General features: G+C 44.1%; 4 protein-coding genes across 4 annotated transcripts; 2 read left to right on the top strand and 2 right to left on the bottom strand.

Annotated features, from left to right (window-relative positions):
• Positions 1 to 514: 514 nt before the first annotated feature.
• mecr (mitochondrial trans-2-enoyl-CoA reductase) lies at positions 515 to 4723 on the top strand. Its single transcript, XM_084472283.1, has 10 exons — positions 515 to 718; positions 858 to 955; positions 1125 to 1256; positions 1503 to 1646; positions 2019 to 2121; positions 2238 to 2340; positions 3118 to 3191; positions 3460 to 3520; positions 3826 to 3898; positions 4280 to 4723. The coding sequence occupies exons 1-10, from the start codon at positions 519 to 521 to the stop codon at positions 4441 to 4443; spliced, it is 1152 nt and encodes a 383-aa protein (XP_084328409.1). The 5' UTR covers positions 515 to 518; the 3' UTR covers positions 4444 to 4723.
• Positions 4724 to 4763: 40 nt separating this feature from the next.
• Positions 4764 to 8485, bottom strand: smpdl3b (sphingomyelin phosphodiesterase acid like 3B). The gene is made up of 8 exons (XM_084471290.1): positions 8251 to 8485; positions 7920 to 8133; positions 7633 to 7730; positions 7368 to 7511; positions 7064 to 7233; positions 6533 to 6713; positions 5752 to 5885; positions 4764 to 5406 (listed from the first exon to the last, which is right to left on the bottom strand). Exons 1-8 carry the CDS (start codon positions 8321 to 8323, stop codon positions 5041 to 5043), a joined length of 1380 nt encoding a protein of 459 aa, XP_084327416.1. The 5' UTR covers positions 8324 to 8485; the 3' UTR covers positions 4764 to 5040.
• Positions 8486 to 8726: 241 nt separating this feature from the next.
• On the top strand, positions 8727 to 17845 carry rpa2 (replication protein A2). Its single transcript, XM_084472258.1, has 9 exons — positions 8727 to 8861; positions 9077 to 9174; positions 9305 to 9406; positions 10970 to 11083; positions 11762 to 11836; positions 15923 to 16039; positions 16582 to 16719; positions 16982 to 17076; positions 17309 to 17845. The coding sequence occupies exons 1-9, from the start codon at positions 8849 to 8851 to the stop codon at positions 17394 to 17396; spliced, it is 840 nt and encodes a 279-aa protein (XP_084328384.1). The 5' UTR covers positions 8727 to 8848; the 3' UTR covers positions 17397 to 17845.
• A 5-nt stretch (positions 17846 to 17850) lies between these two features.
• themis2 (thymocyte selection associated family member 2) lies at positions 17851 to 23076 on the bottom strand. The gene is made up of 6 exons (XM_084472257.1): positions 22922 to 23076; positions 22430 to 22570; positions 21688 to 22110; positions 20180 to 21357; positions 19439 to 19508; positions 17851 to 18205 (listed from the first exon to the last, which is right to left on the bottom strand). The coding sequence occupies exons 1-6, from the start codon at positions 23025 to 23027 to the stop codon at positions 18114 to 18116; spliced, it is 2010 nt and encodes a 669-aa protein (XP_084328383.1). The 5' UTR covers positions 23028 to 23076; the 3' UTR covers positions 17851 to 18113.
• Positions 23077 to 23319: the final 243 nt, after the last annotated feature.

Here is a 23319-nt window from a genome sequence, read left to right as displayed (position 1 = left end):
CACAGGGAATAGGAAGCAAAACTTACCGGGCGTATTTGGTTTAGAGAGAGTTCCTCCTTCTATGTTATACTTCAAATCAATTAAGAGTTGAAAATTAAGACATTTTATTTAGCATTGCTTTTGCATCAGCAAGCAACGTTTAATATACATTTATTTTTGAATGTCCTCGAATATTTGTCATCAAGTGTTGTGTTGTTTTATCATCCGTGTCTACCATCCCTCTGCACTGCTTAATAAAATGTTATACCCTTCTGCTAAATCAGTTTTTTACCCGCCCCTTTTTACAGATTTTGATCACATGACAATGAACTTCCAAACACTCGTCAGAGGATCCTTGTCTGAATTAAATTGGGTGGATTTTTGACTGAATAGGATCAATCACACATCAGATGAGAGCGACTGGTCCTATAATATTATAAAGAAAAAAAAGAGCACTTCATTAGAGCAAAACTCATATCGGACGCGGAAGTGACGACTACTTTCCAACCCGTAATACCCTCCGTGTGGGAATCGGTGTCATGAAGTCCTCTCTGCTACTGAGCGTTTTTCTAAGGCAGTGTGCGGAGACTCGGACAAACTTCCGAAACTTCTCAAGCGTTGTTCTCAAACGACAAGTGCCATGCTTGCCGGGCCCGAGGGGGGTGCACTCTCGGTCCGCGTCCGGGGGATGCTCGGCCCTGATGTTCAGAAGACACGGCGAGCCGTCTCAAGTGGTGGAGTAAGTATACTATGACCTGCACCTGTTCATGCAAATTTGTTGTGTTTTTTAACTCAACTCTGTATGGAATTATGTATCGATGTGGAAACTGCGTAACCTGTGAACGAGACGTGTATAACTTGCGTTTATTGGTTGCCAGGTTAGAGAGCCTAGAGCTACCCTCTGTAGGTGCAAATGATGTTCACGTCAAGATGCTGGCGGCCCCAATTAACCCGGCAGATATCAACATGGTTCAAGGTAGCTCTATAAAAGCTGTATGTAGAACTGACAGGATTTTGCATGGCCTTCCGTCCGCTTTTCGATATATTGGCTACAGCTAGGTCTGCAACTGTGACTAAAACTATAAATATAAATTAAAATTCTTAGACACTCCTACTTAGTACTTTTATACTTATTCCCCTCTTAGGTACATACGCCATCCTCCCGGAGCTCCCTGCCGTTGGCGGCAACGAGGGGGTCGCTCAGGTCGTGGAGGTGGGTTGCCATGTGACGTCATTGAAACCCGGAGACTGGGTTATCCCGAAAGACGCCGGTCTAGGTGACATAACTTGGTTCTGTTCACAAAACGACTTGATGTCAATAAAAACACCATTCGTAATTAATTAATAATGTCGGAACATGATGCATTAACATTAAAAAGATAGCTTTTACTGAGAAATACGGCCATTTCAACTGCTACCGTATAGCACAACATTGATAACATTTCAGCCGGCAAACGTTTCATGCTGGTATTTCAGTGCGTTGCTAACAGAGTGTATGGATTGTATGTTGATGTCTTGAACAGGCACGTGGCGCACAGCGGCGGTGGTGAATGAGAAGAGTCTCATCCCTCTACCCAGTGACATCCCTCTGCTGTTGGCTGCTACGCTCAGTGTTAACCCCTGCACCGCTCTACGCATGCTCTCTGACTTCCAGGAGCTCCAAGCAGGTAGTCCACACACAGCAGCAACGACACTGTTATGTATGGATTATTGATGACTGTGATAATAAGAAATGGTTATTAGTTTAACCCCAGATGGGAAATGTGCGGGAGTCAGAAGAATGTACAGAGGGGAAATTAAAGGGACTAATGTTCGATTTGACGTACACAAAAGGCTTTAAGTTGCCCATATATGAAAGGACAGCCTGTGGAAGGAATGAAAAGGAAGGAATAAGTCCCACATTTCCAGTCTGGGATGATCTTATCCGATGTTTTTGTAAAATTTAGAAATAAAGACGTTTTTGTTGAGTTCATGCCATGTGCTGATAGAGAGACCAAATTAATAAAGTCAGTGGGTTGATGGTTTAATTTCCTAATCAGGGGACACCGTTATTCAGAATGCTGCCAACAGTGGAGTTGGTCAGGCTGTAATACAGATCGCTGCCGCCAGGGGGCTCACTACCATTAACATTGTCAGAGACAGGTACATCGTACACACACTCACACGCACAAGAAACAAATGAATAATTTAAAAATGACAAGAAATGTCCATCTAGCTGCTCCCCCTTTATAATACTCTATATCTGTCTCTGGGTCTAGGCCACAGTTTAACCAGCTCAGTGACAGGCTGAAGGCGATGGGTGCCAGCCATGTGATCACAGAGGAAGCACTGAGACTACCACAAATGCAGGAGCTGTTAAAGGTCAGTGACCCCTACGGAAACCGACCAACACAATGACAAACCACATCCAACGCCCATCTACCGAATAATGCAACATAGGCGCGGGACAACACATAGGAGGAATGTGATTCAATGATGATGTATGCTTGAATAATTATACTATCTTAGGGCTGCTCGATTTTGGAAAAAATGAGAATCACGATTTTTTTGGTCAAGATTGAAATCACGATTCTTCAAACGATTCTTTTTGAGTTTGAAAATAAAATGCATTTATTCAGCATTTCGGCAAAAAAACCTCACTGTAACAGAGTGAAAAAAAAAATTCTTAAACTACACAAAATGTTCAAATAAAAAAATGTTCAAATTGAAAATAATGTACAAATAAATATGTATCCAGCTGTTCTGTAATTTCTATAAAACTTTCAATGAATAAAATAAATATACTAGAAAAGCAAATAAGACAGAACAACTTAAATAAACTTAAATTAACTTTTGTGTTTAGTGCAGACACATTTTTTATCTAACGTGTAAATGAGACTCAACAAATTGCATTCTGTAAATTGATCCAGTAATGTATTAAGGCTGGAAGGACTGGCCTGGCCCATCATACTCAGAACTCACTGAAATGAACTTGTCTTGAACTTCAGAATTGAAGTTTTTTTTCTTCAAAAGAATCGTTCCAACTCGATTTTATTAATTTGGAGATCGTTTGACCCAAGAATCGAAATCGTGATCAAAATTAGATTAATTGCACAGCCCTATACTATCTTATAATATGATTATTTTATCCCACTTTAGACCTGCCCCAAACCCAAACTTGCCCTGAATGGAGTCGGGGGCAAAAGCGCTACAGAACTTCTGCGACACTTAAAGTGAGTCTCAATCATGGATGTGTTATAAGGTCTCAACCAACTTACCCTCAATTTAGTGTGAAAATTTTGCTGATTTCCCCTTGAGGGAGACACAGAGTCCCTATAGAGCCCCCTACAGTCCATATCACAATATGGACTGTAGGAGGCTATAGTTTTGAAGAGATGTCGATATGTATACATTATGTAAACAAAAAGGCTGTTCAAAAATCTAAATGTTTTTATATGTATTTTAAGTATGGGTGTAATTGCCCGGTGGTTTTGTGTCCAGGCATGGAGGGACCATGGTGACGTACGGGGGGATGTCCAAGCGCCCCGTCACCATCCCTGTGGTGAGCGCTCCCGTCCACTAGTTCTGTTTAGTTACCGTAACAACACGTCTTACGCCTCGGTTACACTTTTCATTTCGAAACAACTTTTGTGATCGGATCTAGCAGATCACTCCTCATAAGTCCTTTTATGTGTTCCAGTTTAAATGAGTCACATTTGTATGATGCTGCGGATGAATATGTCATTTTGTGATCTAGTAAACAATATGTTTTAAATTCTGTAGATGGCAGCCGCGGTGGTTGAAGCGTTCTCTGTTCAAAGATGATTGTCGATCATGGCTTTACCAAAGAGTCATTGTGTTCTCCAGGGCGCTCTAATTTTCAAGGATGTGAAGGTGAGGGGCTTCTGGGTCACCCAGTGGAAGGCGAACCATGCGCACGGTACGTATCAAGCCCCCTGTATACATTGGATTAGTTGTGTAATTTAATTTCTAGTTTATTACAACCACCAATCCTGCCCCACTATTCTGGGGGGCAGGACAAGGTGTTTGCTAGAAGGGTGTCTGACTCCCACATGAAAGATTCTGAGTTCTGTCCTCCATCGTCCAGTTCTGTCCACTACTAAAAATAAAAAATATAATATATATATATATCAAAAAAATATTTTTAATCAGTCCAAGGGTGATTTAGATTTAGCCTGCCACCCCCCTCTCCTTCATTTCCTTCTAGATGAAAAGCCTTCCATAGTAGTACGTGAATTCTTTTTTATTTGGAAATCCCTCTGTGACAGCCCTTTTCCTGCATTTCTTTTCTTTCTTCAAGATGAGAAGCCTTTCAGAGACATGCTGGATGAACTTTGCACCCTGATCCGCCAGGGGAAGCTGAGCGCCCCCATGTGTAACCAGGTGGAGCTGGGCGACTACCGCAGGGCCCTGGAGGCAGCCATGGAGCCCTACACCTCAGTAAAACAGATCTTGGTCTTGTGACCCTCCTCAGCCAATCAGCTATGCAGGATAAGAGGGGGTTGGTGCCCTACTGGTAGTTTATCAGTTGCTCAATGATAAGACTTAGCTAATGGGCCTTTCACAGCACAAAGTCCAGCTATTTATCTTCTGAAACTTCTCAACCTTAAAAACTCATTAGATATTTTTAATGAGGTACATGAATGATGGAAACCCTCATATAATTGAGAACTGATCATTGTATGGCATTACTGGCAGTGATTTTCGTTGGTCACGAATAACAATAAAGTATTTTATTAATATATATGCCAGTCTACATGGACTCAGTAATTCGGTTTGTGACATTGATAGTTAAAGGTTGATTATAAAGTTTAACAGCTTCTGAATTTAATTGACACAATAGTCATTAAGGGTTATCAAAAACCAACCAAAGTATAACAAGTCAAAGGTTGCTTTGTCCATTCTGAAAACATTTTACTACAAGCCTCAGTCCAACAAATCTGGGGTAAGCTTGTGTTAACCCAAAAAGGTATTTAATCCAATATCACAATATTTACATTATACTAACTCATTCAACACCGTCTAAATATCCTTGGAACCTCGTCATCAATCGGCGGCTCCTCACCAACTCCACCAAAACGCGCTTATCGCCATGGAAACGAGCAAGGTCGTCGAGGCGCCGTGGACAACGCCCGCCCCTTCCTTGTCCAAGCAGTCTCTGTAGTCGTTGAACTCCACCGCTCGGGCGGCGCACACGTGGTCCACGCGGCACGCGGCGTCGCACGTGCTCAGGTCGTAGCTGACAGAGTTGAAGTCGTAGTACTTCTGGAGGTAGCAGCGGTCGTCGGCCATGCGCTGCAGCACCCGGTGCATGGAGTGCGGCGACGCGTCCGGGACCCTGAAGCTCTCTGTCAGGCGGTACTCCTTCTCCCAGCCGCCCCGGCCCAGGTTGGAGCGCGTCAGGTTCAGGTAGTAGGTCACCAGGTCCTGGTGGAAAACGGGGGGTTAACGTGTCATCAACTGCAGCACTTGGTTGTATTTGAGAAGATATGAGAGCATAGATATACAAGGAGGGTTTCATTATAGAATGGACATGGTAGTGCTAGACGGCTGCAAATTCTAATTTGGGTTTATCCATTGCAATATTTTGTTATTTTGTTGTGGCGGTAATGTTGTAACGTTATTGCACTAACGGCACATTGCCATGTGTCAGTACTGAGGTGTTCTCCAGGGTGGGGGCCATTGATCACATGTGTTCTGTGGTGTGGGTGTCATCGCTAAGATGTCTTTCAGACTGGATGTCACAACAAAGTTCCTCTCAGGGTGTCTTACTTGGACCAGCAGGGTCTGGGAGTCGTACTCGATGCTACGGATCCCGGGGTTGTTTGCTCCGTCTTTGACCCCCGGCAGGGTGGTCTTCCAGGGGGTCACGCCAGGGCTCAGGAACATGGTGCTGATGGGATGGTCTGCAGCACAACACGGGTGTCGTTATACAACACAATAGCAATCAATAATAACTACACGTGGGCCTAATACTACATTTCAATCCAACAATTTCAAGATGAACTGCATTTAATGATTTATGTTTTTCACAAATGGATTTAGATTTTGCCTTTGGTGTCAAAACGTGGGAAAGAATATATTCTAGTGGTAAAGGTGGGTGACTCCCAGGTGAGAGGTTCTGGGTTTGACCCCAATGTCATCACAACTGTGGCCCTCTTGGAGTAAGATGCCCTGACTGCTACCCCCTCCCCAATGACTTCTTAGCAGAAAACTCTGTGTCAAAACTAACCTTGGATAAGCCTCTGCTACAGTTAAATAGTAAAATAACATTTGTGTGTAAAGTGTTGGTCTATTTATGTCAATTAATCTGTATCCAAAGGTTTTCTTATCATAGAAACAGGAAAACATGTTAAAACATGAGGTGAAAAGCAGCAAACCAACTGCCGTGTGTGTGTGTGTGTGTGTGTGTGTGTGTGTGTGTGTGTGTGTGTGTGTGTGTGTGTGTGTGTGTGTGTGTGTGTGTGTGTGTGTGTGTGTGTGTGTGTGTGTGTGTGTGTGTGTGTGTGTGTGTGTGTGTGTGTGTGTGCACATGTGAGTTGTGTACATGTACCGTCGGAGTCGTAGAACATTCTGAAGGTGTCGGTGTGGTGATGGCCAAAGAACTGTCCCTGGATGACTGAATGGTGCTTCTGCACCATGTCCACGTAGCGCTGGTTAAACTCTGGCCTGAACCACGGCTTGCTCCGCTTCTTCTCAAAGAACCCTGGAGGAACGTGGCCAATAATGTACACCTGAAAGATGAAAGTGGTATTGTGTAGTAGTGGTAGTGGGAAAACCAATATGCAGTAAGATTCATAACTGATAAGATTACTCATGGCAAAAGTAAACATTTCACTAAATTAAACAACTCATCTTGACCTGTATACACATTAAGTCCTCATCAAATCAAAAGCTACATCAGCTTTTGAAGACCCAAGGGACAGTTTTTTCGTACTATTATATTATATCATATTATATTATGTCTTCAGAAAAACACACTTGTCAGCCAGTAGTTTACTGAAAGAATGAGAAGAGTTGAAGTGAAGAAAAAAGTGAAATACATACATTTAAATGTAGATGACTAAAGTAAGCAAGTAGCTACCCTCTCTTTGTTCCGGGCCGCCTCCGTGAGAACTTGCTCGGCCCAGTGAAACTGCCCCGCCGGATCTACCATGTTGTCCGTCAGCTTGTTCTGGTCGTAGTAGAGGTTAGTGTTCAGTACCATGATCCGATACCCCGTCTGGTTCAGCAACCTCTCTGTGTAATAGCCACCTACAAAAGGAAAGTTACAAAATATATACAAATAACGTGTGTGTGTGTGTGTGTGTGTGTGTGTGTGTGTGTGTGTGTGTGTGTGTGTGTGTGTGTGTGTGTGTGTGTGTGTGTGTGTGTGTGTGTGTGTCCACCTTTTTCAAAGGTGACTCGGGACGATGGCTCCAGCCAGTCGCTCCACATCTCGGCTATTTGTTGGTAGATGTGGCTACTCGAGGTGGGAAACTGGCTTTTGGGATGGTAGTCATGGTTACCTAGAGCCGAGTACACTTTGGTATCTGAAAAAAATAAAATAAAAAGGATGGTAGGATAGGCTTACACTTACCTGTTAACTTTCAGGTCAACAATATTTAGGGAATTCAGCAGGGGAAACCGTGCTACAGCAGTTATTTCACTGACTTGGGAAGACTTTCTTTATGATGTGCGTGAGGTTCCTCACGATATCGAGAACCTTCTCTACCCCCAGGTCCTGATCTGGCACGTGTGGCGTGTCATCGCTGGAGGGCAGAAGGAGGTCAGTGCAGTGATATCGTCGTAGTCTGTTATTACTCGTCACTGTATTGACACAAAATACTGCGATACTAGGACGGACTGACAGCACACAAGTCCGGAACTTGCTTTCTGTTAGATGTTGACTGAATCTAGATGAGCATTCCGCTAAGCAGAGGTTTCAATATAAATCATACCCTGTCCAGAGTATGAAGTCGGGGTCTGGCATGATCTGCTTCATGTAGTACACCGATGAGTTGATGAGGTGCCATGGTGAGTCACAAGCATAATCTCCAAACGGCCCTGCGTTGACCGCGGGACGCTGTCCGCTGGACGCGCACACAGCCTCGGGTTTACCTCCCAGCTCATAGGTTGGGTCCCAGTGCTGGTCCGTGATGTGCCAGAAGGTACCTGGAATCGCACATTTACAAGCATACAGCAAATGCCGTCGCTGCGATGAATATCCCCTAGGTGGTTACACAAACAAAACACATAAAAGCAGGACTACTATTGTTTAAGTTTACTCACCTGACAAGGTAAGAGTCCCTTGATATTCAAGAAATAAACACAGAAGGAAGAAAACACCTTTAAACATGGCCATGTCCGACTCTAGGCAAATCGTTTTTAACTTATTGACGACAGCCACTTCGTCTCCTCCTGGAACGTTACTCACCCTAGTCTATAAAGTTAAGATAAGATGAAGCTAAGATTAACCATTCACATTAGACACATGATTGACTTTACAATAGGTCAATAAAACGAACAACGCCATTGACGAATAAATACGTCCACAGTCCACCTCTAGGTGGTTCTAGTAGGCTACAGATATGGATGCGTCAAATTCAACAGAATGACAGTATTATTAGACACATGTTGCGATTGCGGTCTCCAGCCACCGGCGGCGGTGTCGTAAGTGTTTACATCGGGTCCTCGTGTCTGATTGGCCAACTGCTTTCGCGGGACTTCAGCGAGACGCATGCGTGGTAAACTGTTAAGTTAACCCGCGGAATTCTCCAAGCAGTCTATAGCCCTGTGTTCATTTCTTGACCCGCCGTTATTATAGTATTTTAAACACTATAACACGTTACTTGTAACGCTAATATCGTTTTTACGGAGTGTTAACATCATGTGGAACCAGGGTGAGTTGTTTTTAGCACTGTTGCCCACTTTGGTTGGCCAAAATGAGCGCTCCTAGCGTTAGCTAGTCAGGCTCTTTTCTTTTATTAACGTTACTTTTAGCATAGCCAGCAGTCAATGAACATAGCCCACTTTGTGAACAGCAGCTTTAAAGGTTATACACGGCTGATGTGGCCTATTTTACATTGTGTGTGTGTATATTACTACTTTACCCTAGGTGGATTCAGTGAATCTAGCAGCATCGGAGGTGGGTACAACCAGTCCCCCGGCGGCTTCGCCTCACCATCTCTGAGCCAGGGAGGAGAGAAGAAGGCGGTCAGTCATTTCACCTCGACCTCTAAATACCAACATCAAACACAATTAGTAGTCGTTTAAACTCTGATATTGGGGTAGTCATTGTGACTGAAGGTATTGATAATGAACTGTGTGTGTGTGTCTTTACTAGAGAACGCGCACCAACCAGATTGTGCCATGCACGGTGTCGCAGCTGATGTCTGCCAGCCAGGCGGAAGAGGCCTTCAGGGTCGGAGAGGTGGAGGTTGCTCAGGTAAAACTGTTTCGCATCACTCCACTAGCCTACTGTGGTGCAGAGAATTCACAGTAGGTGTTATCGATTACTGCTAAGCAAGTACAAGATGTATTCAGTCATTTCATGACATGACTGACGTTGTGTGCAAGATCTGCTCATGTGCGATACGAGCAATAGACGGGCAGACGACCGATCTACATGATCACTTTATGCACCTCGCAGAAGTTAATAGAAATGATGATAAACAAAATATCACAGAGCAGGATCGTGAATGTTTACAATGTTTTATGACAATTTACAATCTGCAAAATGTGTTGGCCGACTTACTTTTTTTAGTTAGGATATTGATGCTGCGCGCCTCCTATTTGCAACGGAATTTGTTTAAGATATAAAACCATTTAATTTAACACACACGCACTAAAACAGATATTTTAGTTTTTAAATAAATATTTGTAAACAAATTCATGTATTCCACAGTGTGCCTCTCTGGCATTGAGCGGGTCTACAGGATCGCTCTCTGCACAACCCAGTCAGTAAAAAAGTGAACGGTCTCGGTCACGTACGCCTCCGTAGTCAACGCTGTCCAAGCATCGGTGGTGATGGCAACTTTCTCCGTTAAGGACAGGATCTCACGGAGAGAGGCTGCTGCTTCGCTGTACATTTTCTCCAGCTGCACAGTCATAGTTTGGCGACATGGCACTGTAATCTGCCTTGAGAAATGCGATCAGATCACGGTAGTCACGTCGCTGGCATAGGCTACCGTATTTAAAATAGCATGCATATGCTTTAGTTATATTCTTAATTTAATTTACAGAGCAATCCCTGCGAAGTTTCTAGGTTAACTATAGAAGAGACTAGGAGGATTAGTGTGTATCTGGTGGGGGGGGGGCATCACGATGGTGGCTCTCCATCGTGATGTCGTTCAGCCATCACGATGGACGATGACATCGTCCATCGGCACAACCCTACTAGGTGGGATGCACAGCTGAACTTGTATTGATCAGCCTCGGTGTCTGAGGCCATAACGTTTGGAATATTGGAAAACGGGTAATGTTTTTTGAGTGAGAAAGAAATTGGATATAGGTTATTCACCAGATATTTACGATACATAATAAAGCGATCTTAAGCTGGAAGTAAAAGGGACAACCAGCAGTGAAAGTGTGTCTAGTGATGGTAACTGATGGGCTGCTGAAATAACCGTGCTTAACCGGGGGAAACAATGAGGTGGTCCCGGTCAAGTCCTTGCATGTCTAGCGGGCTACCTGACATGCTTCAGAGTCTGTGGCCAGCTAATTTGGTCATTTAGTGGCCATCAGGCTGAGATGATAATAGCGATGCAGAGTTTCCCCTTTATGCATCCAGCAACAGCACAACAAACAATGCATTCATTCTTTAGATTCTTCTTGCTTTCAAGTCTCAAGAGACTATAGTCTCGAAGCAGTAAAGTCTTATGAAATTAAAGTTTGACAAGTGATGATTCCAAGTCAAGTCGCAAGATCCCCATTTTGTGACTCGATTCCCAGTTCCCAGCTCTTGCTCTTACTGTGCACCAAGAACTTACGTTTGACGTGTTTGTTTCAGATTACTATTGTAGGCCTAATCAGAAGCACAGACAAGTCCATGACCAACATCCAGTACAAGGTGGACGACATGACGGCCGCTCCCATGGACGTCAAGCAGTGGGTGGACACAGAGGTGAGAGGGGGTGGGACAATCAGTTTCTCTCTAAATCTTATACGGCAAAGAATTGAGCCATCACTGCATTTTAAGGATTCAGGTTAAACTAATGTGGCAATATTTAATCACCAGTCCATAAATAAAAACATTTCATCATCCCAGTACATTCGAATGTAAATGTCCAAGTCGAAAAAAAAGCCGCATCTTACTTCAGGAAGTCTACAGGTAGGCTGTGGGCTTTTGGGATGAAACCCACTACCTGGCTGGGATTCCAGGGCTCATCACTACAATGATCCTGCTCCTTTTGCTATTTCCACTGTCTTAAAAATATCCTGTCGGTCAATCCTGTACCCTGAGCAGTGTTGGTCTTCCTCAATGTGTTGGCTACCCTTACGTTTCAGAATAGTTCCTCATTTATTCTACTTCAGTCAAAGAGAATTGGTGGTTCACACCTTCCACCAGCCTGTGGGTCACTGCTACCCTTGCTTCTCTTTTCCTCTTAAGTGTGTGTGTGTGTGTGTGTGTGTGTGTGTGTGTGTGTGTGTGTGTGTGTGTGTGTGTGTGTGTGTGTGTGTGTGTGTGTGTGTGTGTGTGTGTGTGTGTGTGTGTGTGTGTGTGTGTGTGTGTTAAATTAGCCTCAACATTATTGTTTGTGAGAGAATAAGCTCCTTCAGCATTATCGTGTGTGTGTGTTAGGATCCCAGTATGGACAGCACCGTCCTGCCCCCTGGAACCTACGTCAAAGTGTCAGGAAACCTCCGTTCTTTCCAGGTACGCTCCATCTCATTTGCCATGGTATTAAGTTCTTTGTAGGGATGCACGATAACTTTTTTTAAAAACTGATAACGATAACTTTCAGCTCCTAAAGGCCGATACCGATAACACACACACATATAAATATATATGATCATGACCTAAGATCATGACATTGTTGCTCAGACATCAGTAGAATCAACAGGGGGTTTAGGGGGGCGGACTTGCAAGGGGCGGGATATGACGTAGGGTCCACGACCGCTCCTGTCACTCAGGTGTGTTTTGGTCTGACCGCAGCAACTGAGGCAGAATAGGCAGAACTCATCGCGATCATCTTAAATGTTGTTGCATCGATGCATCATATATTCCGTTGCATCCACAACATTCGTATCGATCGATGAAAGATTGGAGCATGAGTCACAGACAAATAGAAGAAACGACAAATAAGAAAGGCATCGCAAACGGCTGCGTTACCGGAGGAAGAGAGCATCTTTTTTTGCTTCATTTCACATCTAACAAACACTGGGACGAATGTAGTTGATTTCTGTGTTTAACTGAGAAAACAGGGAGTGGAAGGCCAGGACTAGGGCTGACCGATAAATCGTATTTTCATCGTCATCGCGATATGAACATGCGCGATTAACACATCGCAAAAGATGCCTGAAACGCGATGAATAAGAAAAATCATTTTATTTACACGCGCCATGCATTCACACTCAGCATGCGAACATTTGACCTATCAGATGGAGCCCTGGATACATGCGCCATGCATTCACACCATTTGGCCAATCAGATGAAGCCCCAGCTAGCCGTCGGCGGGAGCGTACCTATGTTCCCCGGGTTCTATGTTCCCCGGTCGCGACTATGTTTTTCGTAGGCGGAATCCGGAAAAAGTTCCGCCTCAAGCGCGGTTCTATGGCGCTGTTGCTATTATGACGGAGAGATAAATGAGCTTTGAGCTTTGATAAATGAGCTTTTTGAGAGTGGCATCTCCCATCCCCTTTAAGAGCCAGCGCATTTTGACATGGCGAGTTGATATTTTGACAGCGCGTTTGCATTCTCCGCTGAGACAGATGCATGACCACGTGAATTTCAAACTTCAAATGGCTCAGTTTATGGCCAAATAATATACATAATTAACACATGGAATAGCGTTTTCTTCTCCAACTTCAGAAACACTGATTCGTCATGTAAATTGCGGCAAAGACAACTTAAAACATATGATATGCGGACGCGGTCCTCGATGGCCGCAACTGTGGGTCTATTTAATGATATGCGGCAATACATTAACAAACATCGTTTGTTACCAGTATTGTATACATTATCGTTATCGACTTCTGTTCATAATATGCATGTGTCCCCCTGTTAATATACATCGCCATGGACTGCATTATGCGTTCCGTGTTTAATTTGCGTGTGTTTAGACAGATGGGCGCGCACACACACGCGCACCAAGCATCACCCGCATTCATTCATTCTTTTAAACACTCACTCGCGGTAAAACTGTTTTCTCACGATCAAATACTCAATCATAAAAGTAATGGGCTTGTACACGATGTCTGGGTCAAGAACATATGTGTTTGCTGTACGGTGTTTGCAGATGCATTGATTTAAAAGTAGGCCTACTACAACTTACCGCTGTATCAGCTGTTCTTTCCCAAATCATTTAACCAATCATTTACCCTAAAACTAGATTTTGTTTTGGAAGCCTGGAATATAGGCCTACTTTGCTTGAATGTAGTATTGTTATTAGGCTATTATTATTTTAACGCATGGCATAGCCTACTATAGGCTACTTCATTCATGCAGCCCTATGGAAAAAAAAATGTTTCCACAATCCACACGCTATTTCTATGCAGTTTCACACATATTAATAATCTTTGACATCATAATATTTGGCTAATGGCTAATTTGCATACGCGCACAGGACTGGCTGGCTCCGCTTGGCAAAAAATCTAACATATTCGTGAATAAATGTTTATATAATGTTAATTTTTTTTTTTTGGACGAAATTTGAGACCCCCTTCAAATTTTGCTTTTGAGGCTTTCAGAGGGTCTCATGGGTTAATCGGAGGGGCCCAGTTTATTTATCGCAAGTCATATCGTCATCGCAATATTGAACAATGGTATCGCACATCGCAGATTTTCCTCATATCGTGCAGGCCTAGCCAGGACCCTATAATGTTCAGCTAACTGTTGTCAATAATAAGTGTTATGAGAGTTAGCGCATGTGTGTGCGAGCGAGAATGGCAGTGGGTGTGTGAGTGGACGAGCGAGGAGAGCGAGCGGTAGCGTGTGTCAGTTTAGTGAAGTAATGAACGAGTCTGGTTGTGTCTGCAAATGTGTACTGTAAAGTTAGTGAAACTAAGAATAAAGTACACTAGGGATGTCACGATACCAAATATTTAGAAGTCGGTACCAATACCAGTGAAAATCCACGATTCTCGATACCATTTCGATACCACGGCAAAAAACAAAAATAAAACAATAAATCCCATGTACTTAAACTAGGGATGTCACGATACCAGAAATTTAGTAGTCGATACCAATACCTGTGAAATTCCACAATTCTCGATACCCAATTCGATACCACGGTCAAAAACAAAACAATAAATCCCATCTACTTTATTTATTAAAAACATTTAAACATTCCAAAAAACAGTGGCACTGGCATGTAGCGTTCAAGTAATGAATAAAAATAAACCACTATTAACATTACAAAAAAAGAACAGTGGCATGTAGCGTTCAAGTAATAATAATTTAAAAAAGAATAATACGCGCTGAAAGCAGGCAGTCATGCAGCTATGCGGCTGGCGTTTACACTTACGTGCATGGCGGGGTTTAAAACATAACTTCCAACCTAATATTAAGTAATATAACCTAGGTGCGCAAGGCAGCCACAGGAGACGCCAACATTGTTTTCAACTGCTCGGTACCGCGCCGTATTAATTAACCAAGTTTTGAAAAGAAAAAGTATTTGAAGCGAATAAGCAACGCTGTTTTTGTTTTGTTTATTTGGTTTTGAACGAATAATTTTGGATGCATGCATCGGCTTTGAGTTGGTTTGTTTACTTTGAAATTGCATACGCTCGCAACACACACGCACACGCGCACACGCACGCACACATTCACCGCCGCACCTACTACAACCTGCCGATCTTCAATCAAAACAACATCATGTAAGTGATGCCGAACGCAGTCGTACCATGCGTGTTTAGAAGCGCAACATTGAAACGGGTCCCGTCTGAAACAGTCGGGCGGCGCAGCGTTCCAAACGCAAAGTACTTCCAGACGCGACTCTTGTTATTCTTTTTATCGACGAGTCGAGGCGGAGCCGTCGCACTCGCTGCAGCTGCCGTCTTCCATGTTCCCGTGTAGGTGTATATGCTGCCCACGTGACGTCCAGAGGAATTGCGTCCTCGGTACCTACGGTACCTACGGTACTAAGAAAAACGAGTACCGTCACGTTTTTTGAATTTTGGTATCGACTTGGTACCGAAGTATCGGTTCTCGTGACATCCCTAAAGTACACAGCCTTTCAATAATCGGCGGCCGCTTCATTCCGACCATATTCCGACCTATAAGCAGACCCACTGCCGGTCAAAGGGAATGGTATTAGCCCCGAGAGAACATCGACGTCTCCCCTGTGCTCTAGACTACGGTCTGGGAGCCGACAACAGGAAACGTGTAACATAATAATAAACATTTTCTATATACGCGTGCAGCTGTGAACTCATGTATTGTAATTGATGGTATGATGTGTACTTTTAGGGTTACAATAAGACCTTTCATTTAGCGTTAGTGGGAGCGGGGCACTGAAATGATATAGGCTATGTTATCGGGGCAATTCGTCATGATATCAGACTTATCGGAATGACGTAATAAGTTATATTATCGGCCCGATAATTATCATGTACCCCTAGTTCTTTGTGCTGCAAATGTCATCATTCTAAGTATTTAATTTAGCAGAAGGATAACACTTGTGTGTACATTGCGGCTGAGAAAGAGGTTAGTTAACAAGAAGTTAACAAGTGAACTTCCTCTTTCTTTCTTTCACATGCTCCATTCCTCTCCCTCTCTTTTGCTGTCTGTCTGGTCTGCTAGAATCACAGGTCTGTGGTGGCGTTCAGCATCAGGCAGGTCGAGGACCTGAATGAGATCACTTCCCACATGCTTGAGGTGGTTCAGGCCCACATGGCACTGAGCAAGGCCTCCAGCACGGTGAGTTCATCGCTAATACCAGTGGTCCGTTGTCGTTAACACAATGTGCTGTTGACATTCAACCGTCAACCAGCAGTGCCTGTTAATCTTAAACTTGGACCCGCAGCACCACCAAAATGGTCAATGTTTAACTGAAACCCATGTCTTGGTGTCCATGCTAGCAAGAGCTTGTGGAAAATGGAATTAATTCAGGCTCCCCTTACGCTCCAACCTGGATTGAAAGTGTGGTTTATCCTCCATCTTGCTACTGCCATGTCCATTACATTGGGTTGTTACCGATGAAATTAAAGTTTCCCTAACCCTAAAATGATTTTAATACATTTGTTTTAAGATGATTTGATTTTGATTTAACTATTGGTGCAAAGTTGATAATTTAAAGAATTGATTACTGATGTCGGGGGTCTGATCCGACGATATGATTTACCTTCTATGATTTTCTTAGTCTTCCAAGTTTGTGACTGCGGTTCTCATAAGGCCTGTAGTGTAGGGTTAAATATTGCCAATACTGTCAGTATTGTCTTGTGACTGTTGTTGTGTCTCAGATGGGTGGGGGTCAAGTTGGAGTAGGCATGAACAGCAACAGCATGGTCAACGCACGGCCTGGGAGCATGGAGGAGACTGGAGGGTACTCTGGTGCCAACGACAACTCCACAAACGGCCTTAGTCCCAATCAGAACCAGGTGAAACCCCCTCTCCCCCCAATGGTGTTGACAAATCGGGTTGAAAGCAAAGAAATGTGGTTATAGTATTTTTTTATCGCTGCAAATTGATTCGCTGTTGCTGGTTTCCCTTGCCAACCTCAGGAAGGTCTGCGGTTTAGTTAAAGTTTTGGTGTAGCAAAGGTCAAGTATGACCTCAAACATAACGTGCCACTCCATCGTATTGAGCCATATTTAGATGCAAGTCTTGTCGTAATGTGCTGTGTTGTCTTCCTCTGGCCAGGTGCTGCGTCTGATCCGGAGCAGTCAGGATGCTCAGGGCATCAGCCTGCAGGACCTCAAACAGAGACTGAGTGGGATGAGCCTGGTTGTCATCAAGTAAGAACTAACTACACCTTAGTAGAGACCCTGACGAAGTATACTTCTCGTTTTTAACTTTTAACTTATTGGGCAATCTTTGATTAACCTATTGTTTTTTTTTTTAATGTAAACTTATAATTTCCACATTTATTTTCCCCTGTAGATCAGCGGTGAGATGTATCAATATTTGTGTTGTTGAATGCTTATTTTGAAAGTGTCCAACTGCTTCTCACCTACGTCCTGTCCACAGGCAAGCGGTGGAGTTCCTGAGCAATGAAGGCCACATATTCTCCACCATCGATGAGGACCACTTCAAGTCGACAGACGGTGACGAGTAAACCTGCAGTACTTCTAATATATATAATTGTGTATAGACTGACTAGAGGGCACCGACCATGTGAACGGGTTGACGTGTATAAGAAATGATCTGCATAGAGTGACTTGCTTTCTCTATACGTAAAAGAAATGTATTCTATGCGTGTGAAGTTGACGACGGTGTCTGCACTGTTCCGTGTTGCTTGTAGCTTTTTTGTGTATGGGCTCAATCGTTGGTGAGTAGCGCCTCACACATCCTGTTGAACTGGTGTTTTTTTTCAGTTAATTACGCCTAGGTGCAACACAGCCCTGGTTAGTGACTTCCTGTTATTATTAATCTTGTATGTGGCTTGGTGCTCTTAACCAAGCATTTTGTATCTTTTTATAATGTTGAAAAAAAATGATTTCCTGTATTTGTCTCTCAAATGTTGTCTCTCTCCCCACCCCACCCCAATTAAAAGGCTTAAAACAATCTTTATTTGTATATTTTATTACTTTCATACTCAAGAGTGTGCTTCAGTTCAGTTCAGAAAGCGATGATCCTCAGGGACAAATCATTGTATGCCTTTGCAAGCTTAATTTTATTACTGAAGCAACTGATACAAGACTAACCATGTGAAGGTGATGTACATTCTTAGCAGTCAGCATTTAACAGGAAACTGAAAAGGATTCTTTAGAAGTCGTTCAGCTCCTCAGGGGAATAAAGCAACCTTTTCTCACGGGCCTGATGCAAATCGGCCTCAATACACAACAAACTCTTGCATTTTCTTGATTGTGTCCAGCAAGTCAGCAGACTCGTAGTCATGGTCACTGTCATCAGACTGGACATCACCTGGTGACATTGGACAGATGGGAAGTATAAATGTGCAGTACATTGGTATAACGCAAGGATAAATGTTGTGAACAGTCGGAACTGCATTGGCATGTATTGTCCATCATGCATTAGAAATAATTCAAATTGGGCTCAGGATGGGCAGGTATTACGTATGCTATAAGTAGCGATAGTTTAAGTATTTGGTTGTAGATGATAACAGACTGATTCTCACACTAGTTACAAACACGAAGGGGAATAAGCCATTAAAGAGTTGAACAGCTCTGAAGTTCACGAGACGGTTCATGAGTGTACAGAAGAAAGCCCCCTCTTTCCTTGAGTTATGCCGTTTCTCAATACTAAGTACGCGAACTACGGACTCGCGGACTTGGAAGTGCGTAGGCCTACTTGGCAAGTCCGGACTTCCAAGTACAGACTTCCGAGGACGCGAGTACGCACCTGCAATTGGAATAGCAGTGGACTCGATGACGTCACCACCTCAGCTCTGTTAACTGTTTTACGGCCTCACTGAACAATATAAATAAATTATATAAAACTAAACCCCAGCCTCTTTCATTTTAAAATAGTATGTTAATATTTTAAATGAATATAAATGAAAAGATATGCTTGTCGTGTGTATAAGCTATACAAACAACTTTTTATATGTAGGGTAGATGCGCGTGCCTAACTGCCTATGTAGTTGGAGAGTAGGCTATTGATATAATAATTACGAATGAGCGAGAAATTACACTGATTAGAATAGAAACACACACACACGATCGGATGGATCCGACCGGGATTTTCGTTGCCGTTGCGATGGGTTTCCTCTATCAGCGACGAATACAATATAAACAAATTATATAACACAAAACCCCAGCCTCTTTAATTTTAAAATAGTATGTCAATATTTTGAATGAATAGGCCTACATTTTTGTTATATATGTAAAATGTTCCTATATATAGCCTATTATTTTAGCTTACATACTAATATTTTAAAACATTGGAATGCAAAATGCATCCTGGGACATTTAACGGTCCCAAGTCCACACAAGTCACCTCCGATGCATCCTCGGTGGAACGGCCTCATCGAGAACGCATCGAGAACACACACGGGTTTTACGATAGTACTCGCGTACTTGGAATTGAAACAGTACTCGGGCTACCACTGATGACGTTTCACGAGAACGCAAGTACACAAGTACAGACGAGAACGTCAATTGAGAAACGGCCTTAGTTACGCCTCACAGGGGTTACCTTGCGGCTTGACGGACTGCAGGGGTTTGGGAGGCGGCGTCGGAGAGGGGAGGGCTGGTTTCCACGGCTCCTGCAAAACATCATGGAGAGTCTGCATAACTGATTGAATATCATACAAACAAGGATTATTGGAAACCATCGGTCTAGCGTTTTATTTAATTTTCCTTCCCCGCGGGGAGTCACCAAGGTCTTGTTCACGAGAATAGATCATGCGACACTCTGCCCCATGAAGAGGACTGAAGAGATTTTAAGCACTGTAAAACACACAATGATTGAAATATACCGTAACCTAGGCTTAAGAAAACGATGTTTTGCCCGTTCAAGCATGAAGCATGTAGTAGTTTCAAACACAAAAATGTATTCCCATAATCACAAATAATTTCACAATTAATTGCTAAACAACGACCAAAAAAACATTGTAATGACATAACTAATATTCCAATGCTTCCTAAATTACAGTCATTGTGATCATGATGTAGGCCTGCAAGTCCTAAACAAATTGTAGTATTTATAGTTATGCATGATATTGATGTGTAATTATTCTTTGAATTGGGTCTTTTTTCACTTAGTTATTTTTTTTTAAAACTTTTGCTCCACTCTGTTCCAAATCATTTACCAGACCTAAACTTGTGACCCCTGACTTTCAACTTTAAATGACATATCAGAGCTAAATCATCCCTCTATGCTGCTGGAGCAACAAACCAGAAACACGCTTAAAACATTCTTTAGTGCGAGGGTTACCTTAGGCAGTGGGAGAGGCACTTTGGCTTTGCAGTCGGCACTTGGCCTCCTCAATACCTCACCGCGCTCACTGCCATTCGATGACCGAGCTGGATGAGATTCTGCAAGAGGCTCTGGGTTGCATGGTTTTGGCGTTACTTTGCCGGCCGATGACAAATTGTTCTTCGGTGGTCTTGGTGGTGGCGGCTTCTGGGAATATATCAGCCTGCAGTTGTCCAGGTAGAAAGACTCTGTCACCTCTGTAACCGTGTCCACGTGAACAACAGGTGGCTCGTCTCTGGGCCAAGGTAGGGAATGCTGGGTAAAATAGATGACCATGGAGAGACAGCGAGTGGGGATGGTGAAGCAGAGCTCGGGGCTGGTCGGGAAGCTGGCCTGGATGCAGGTCTCCACGGTTAGGCCCTCCAGGCGAAGGGAGGAGATCCCGTACAGAGGATCGGACGCCATGTCGGCGTCTCGGCTCGCCACCTTGACGTTCAGCGGCAGAGAGAACTGCTGACACAATTCCTTGATCTTGTACTTCTTATTGTTGGAGATCACCTCCCTGAAGAAACCGTGCCAGTGCAGAGGCAGCTCGAGAGTTGCAGCAGGGGAAGAGCTGCCCTCTTCCTCCTGCTCATCATCACTGAGCTCCTCGATGCGCCGACAGATGAGCACGTCGGCGTTCTGCTTGGGGTTCGGCTCCTGGCCTCCTTTGTGGTAACCAATGACCTCCAGCTCCTCCCCCACGACCAGGCCACTCATGTCGTCCTCTGCCTCCTGGATGGACGTCACGATGACCCTGAGGCCCGGCGCCTGGGTGGATGCCACGTACATCTCGAACACGGACAGGAACTCCCGGGGCCTCCTGCGAAACCTGCCCCCGTATCCCTCAGACACCAGGAAGTACTGCCGCTTGATCCTCCGGGCGCTGGAGAACAGAGCCATGGTGACGGGGCCCTTGCTGTGCAGGACCAGCTCCTGGTCCTCGCGGAGCTCTTCCACCCAGCCGGAGCGCACCAGATGATCCAGCGTCGGGGTCTCCAGGATTCGGACCGTGGCGGGGAAGGTGTCGTCGAGCATGGGGAGGAGCTCGTCCAGGGTGAGTGGGGAGATGAAGGCCATGTCCTCTTGCTGGTCTGCCACCTCCACCACATCCATCTCCAGACTGGAGGGGAACCTCACAGTTTCCTTGCGCACTGTTGAGCGGGCAAGAGAGGCGATCACGGTAGACAGTTAGACGTGTTACCTAATGCGTTCATAATTAGCAGGTCATATTGTAAACCAAGAGTCCGTTTAGGAATTTTCATTGGGAGGCTGTTCTGTATCATTATAATTCTTATTCATCACATATTTGTTGTGGGTTATATACTATTATACTGGGTTGCTCGTAGTGTACTATCCACACTTTACACACAATATGCTATCACAGTATAAGCACCCCTCTACAACGCACAACCCCAAAGCCCCATAATAAGCTTTAACCCATAACCTCACATCATCCCCCCCCCCTCCCCGGCGTTGCTTACGGTGCATGCGGGCCTCCACCTCGTAAATGGGGAAGAAGATCAGGGGTCGATCCGCCCCCTCTTTGGCCTCCACACTGCAGAAGCGGCTGCTGCACAGCTCGGCCCTGGACACGATGTCCTGCAGGGAGAAGCACTCGTAGTACTCCCCCTGGCAGCTGAGCGGTACGACCACCCCGATGGAGCCCCCCTGGGAGCCGTTCATTCGGCACAGCATCCTCCCTGTCCGTCCCTTCCCCTTGGACCCCTCCACCGAGAGAGCCACCATCACCGTCCCAGGACCCACCACCACGTCGTCCAGGATCAGCTCATAGCGGCTGATGAAAGAGAAGGGCAGGCAGGGTTCTCCTGTCTCCTGAGCCCTCACAACTAACATGTCCTTCAGCGATTGGTAGCGCCGCCCTTCCGGGAACTGCTTGAACAGGCCTGGAGAGAATGAAGAGCTCAGTAGTTTAAACCAATGGATAAGTGAACAAAATATAAATCATTTTTATTGATTATTGATTAATTATCTGGAACTGTAATCCATATTCCGTAACACATTTTGATGTCATGTTGTTCTGTGTACAAACAGAAGGCCAAGCTATGATGTGCCAATGCAATTATTACGATTAATTAGGACCTATTATTAATAATGGTCGTTTTAGTTTTTAGCCCTATCGCTATTATTATAATATAATATGGGCCAAACATCATTAAAACAACAATAGGAGAATGTTATAAACCTTGTCCTCACGTCCTATACCTTTATGATTAATTGGCAGCTCAGACTTCTGATTGCTGGTGATGTCTTCACAGGTGACAGACATGAGCATGAGGCCAGTGACCTTTACCAGGTCTCCGGTGGAGAAGCACACCTCACTCCCCCACAGCTCGTACACCGACCCTGGGAGAGCCGAGGTGAACACCCAACCGCATTGTTACAACAAGAATCCTTTTAATTTAGCTCTTTCTTCAGACACACACTACATACGTAAGTGATAAAGTGTTCTGTTTATCACTTGGATAAATATAATGTAAACAAATAACCTATACATATAACAAGCATTTTAACTTAGAGGTCTGCGGTTTAGTTATCAACAATTAACTTTTTGAAACACAGTGGCCTCTGTGTATGATTCAGCATGAACCACAACAGAAAGCAAGACAATCAACAAGGACAATACTGAAACGCAACCATTGTTTCATCTGGCTAAACGGCTTAAACAAAAGAACGGTAATAGATAAAGGAGCCGACCTTGGAAGTAGATGCCAGAGCAGACCTGGAGAACCACTGGTAAACGCCTGGTGTTGATAGTTGAGATGAGTTGCTGCAGCGGAAGAGAAGACGATGTGTCTGCCATCGCTGCTGGCACCTTGAAACCACTGAGAACTGAGCAGCAGAGCAGGCACGTCTTCAGTTCTGTCAAAAACCACAAAACATGATTGAGGAAGTGAGATATCGTTCTCGTCACAGACCCGATGTAGGCAACGGCGCCTCTGTCATCTTTGTGTGCTGGATGTGGGCCCATAAAATAGAGGTTAACCAAGGTTAAGCTATCTGGTGGCTGATTTAATACCTTTATGATTCCAGAAGGATTGTGGCAGCCTAACGTTTTGTTTGATTAACTATACACAGGGATGTTGTCGGGACGA

The sequence above is a fragment of the Micromesistius poutassou genome (assembly GCF_964030765.1).
Source record: "Micromesistius poutassou genome assembly, chromosome: 8".
Taxonomy (NCBI): Eukaryota; Metazoa; Chordata; class Actinopteri; order Gadiformes; family Gadidae; genus Micromesistius; species Micromesistius poutassou.
The sequence above is the reverse complement of the archived record's forward strand: the minus strand, read 5'-3'. Positions and strand labels throughout refer to the sequence as shown.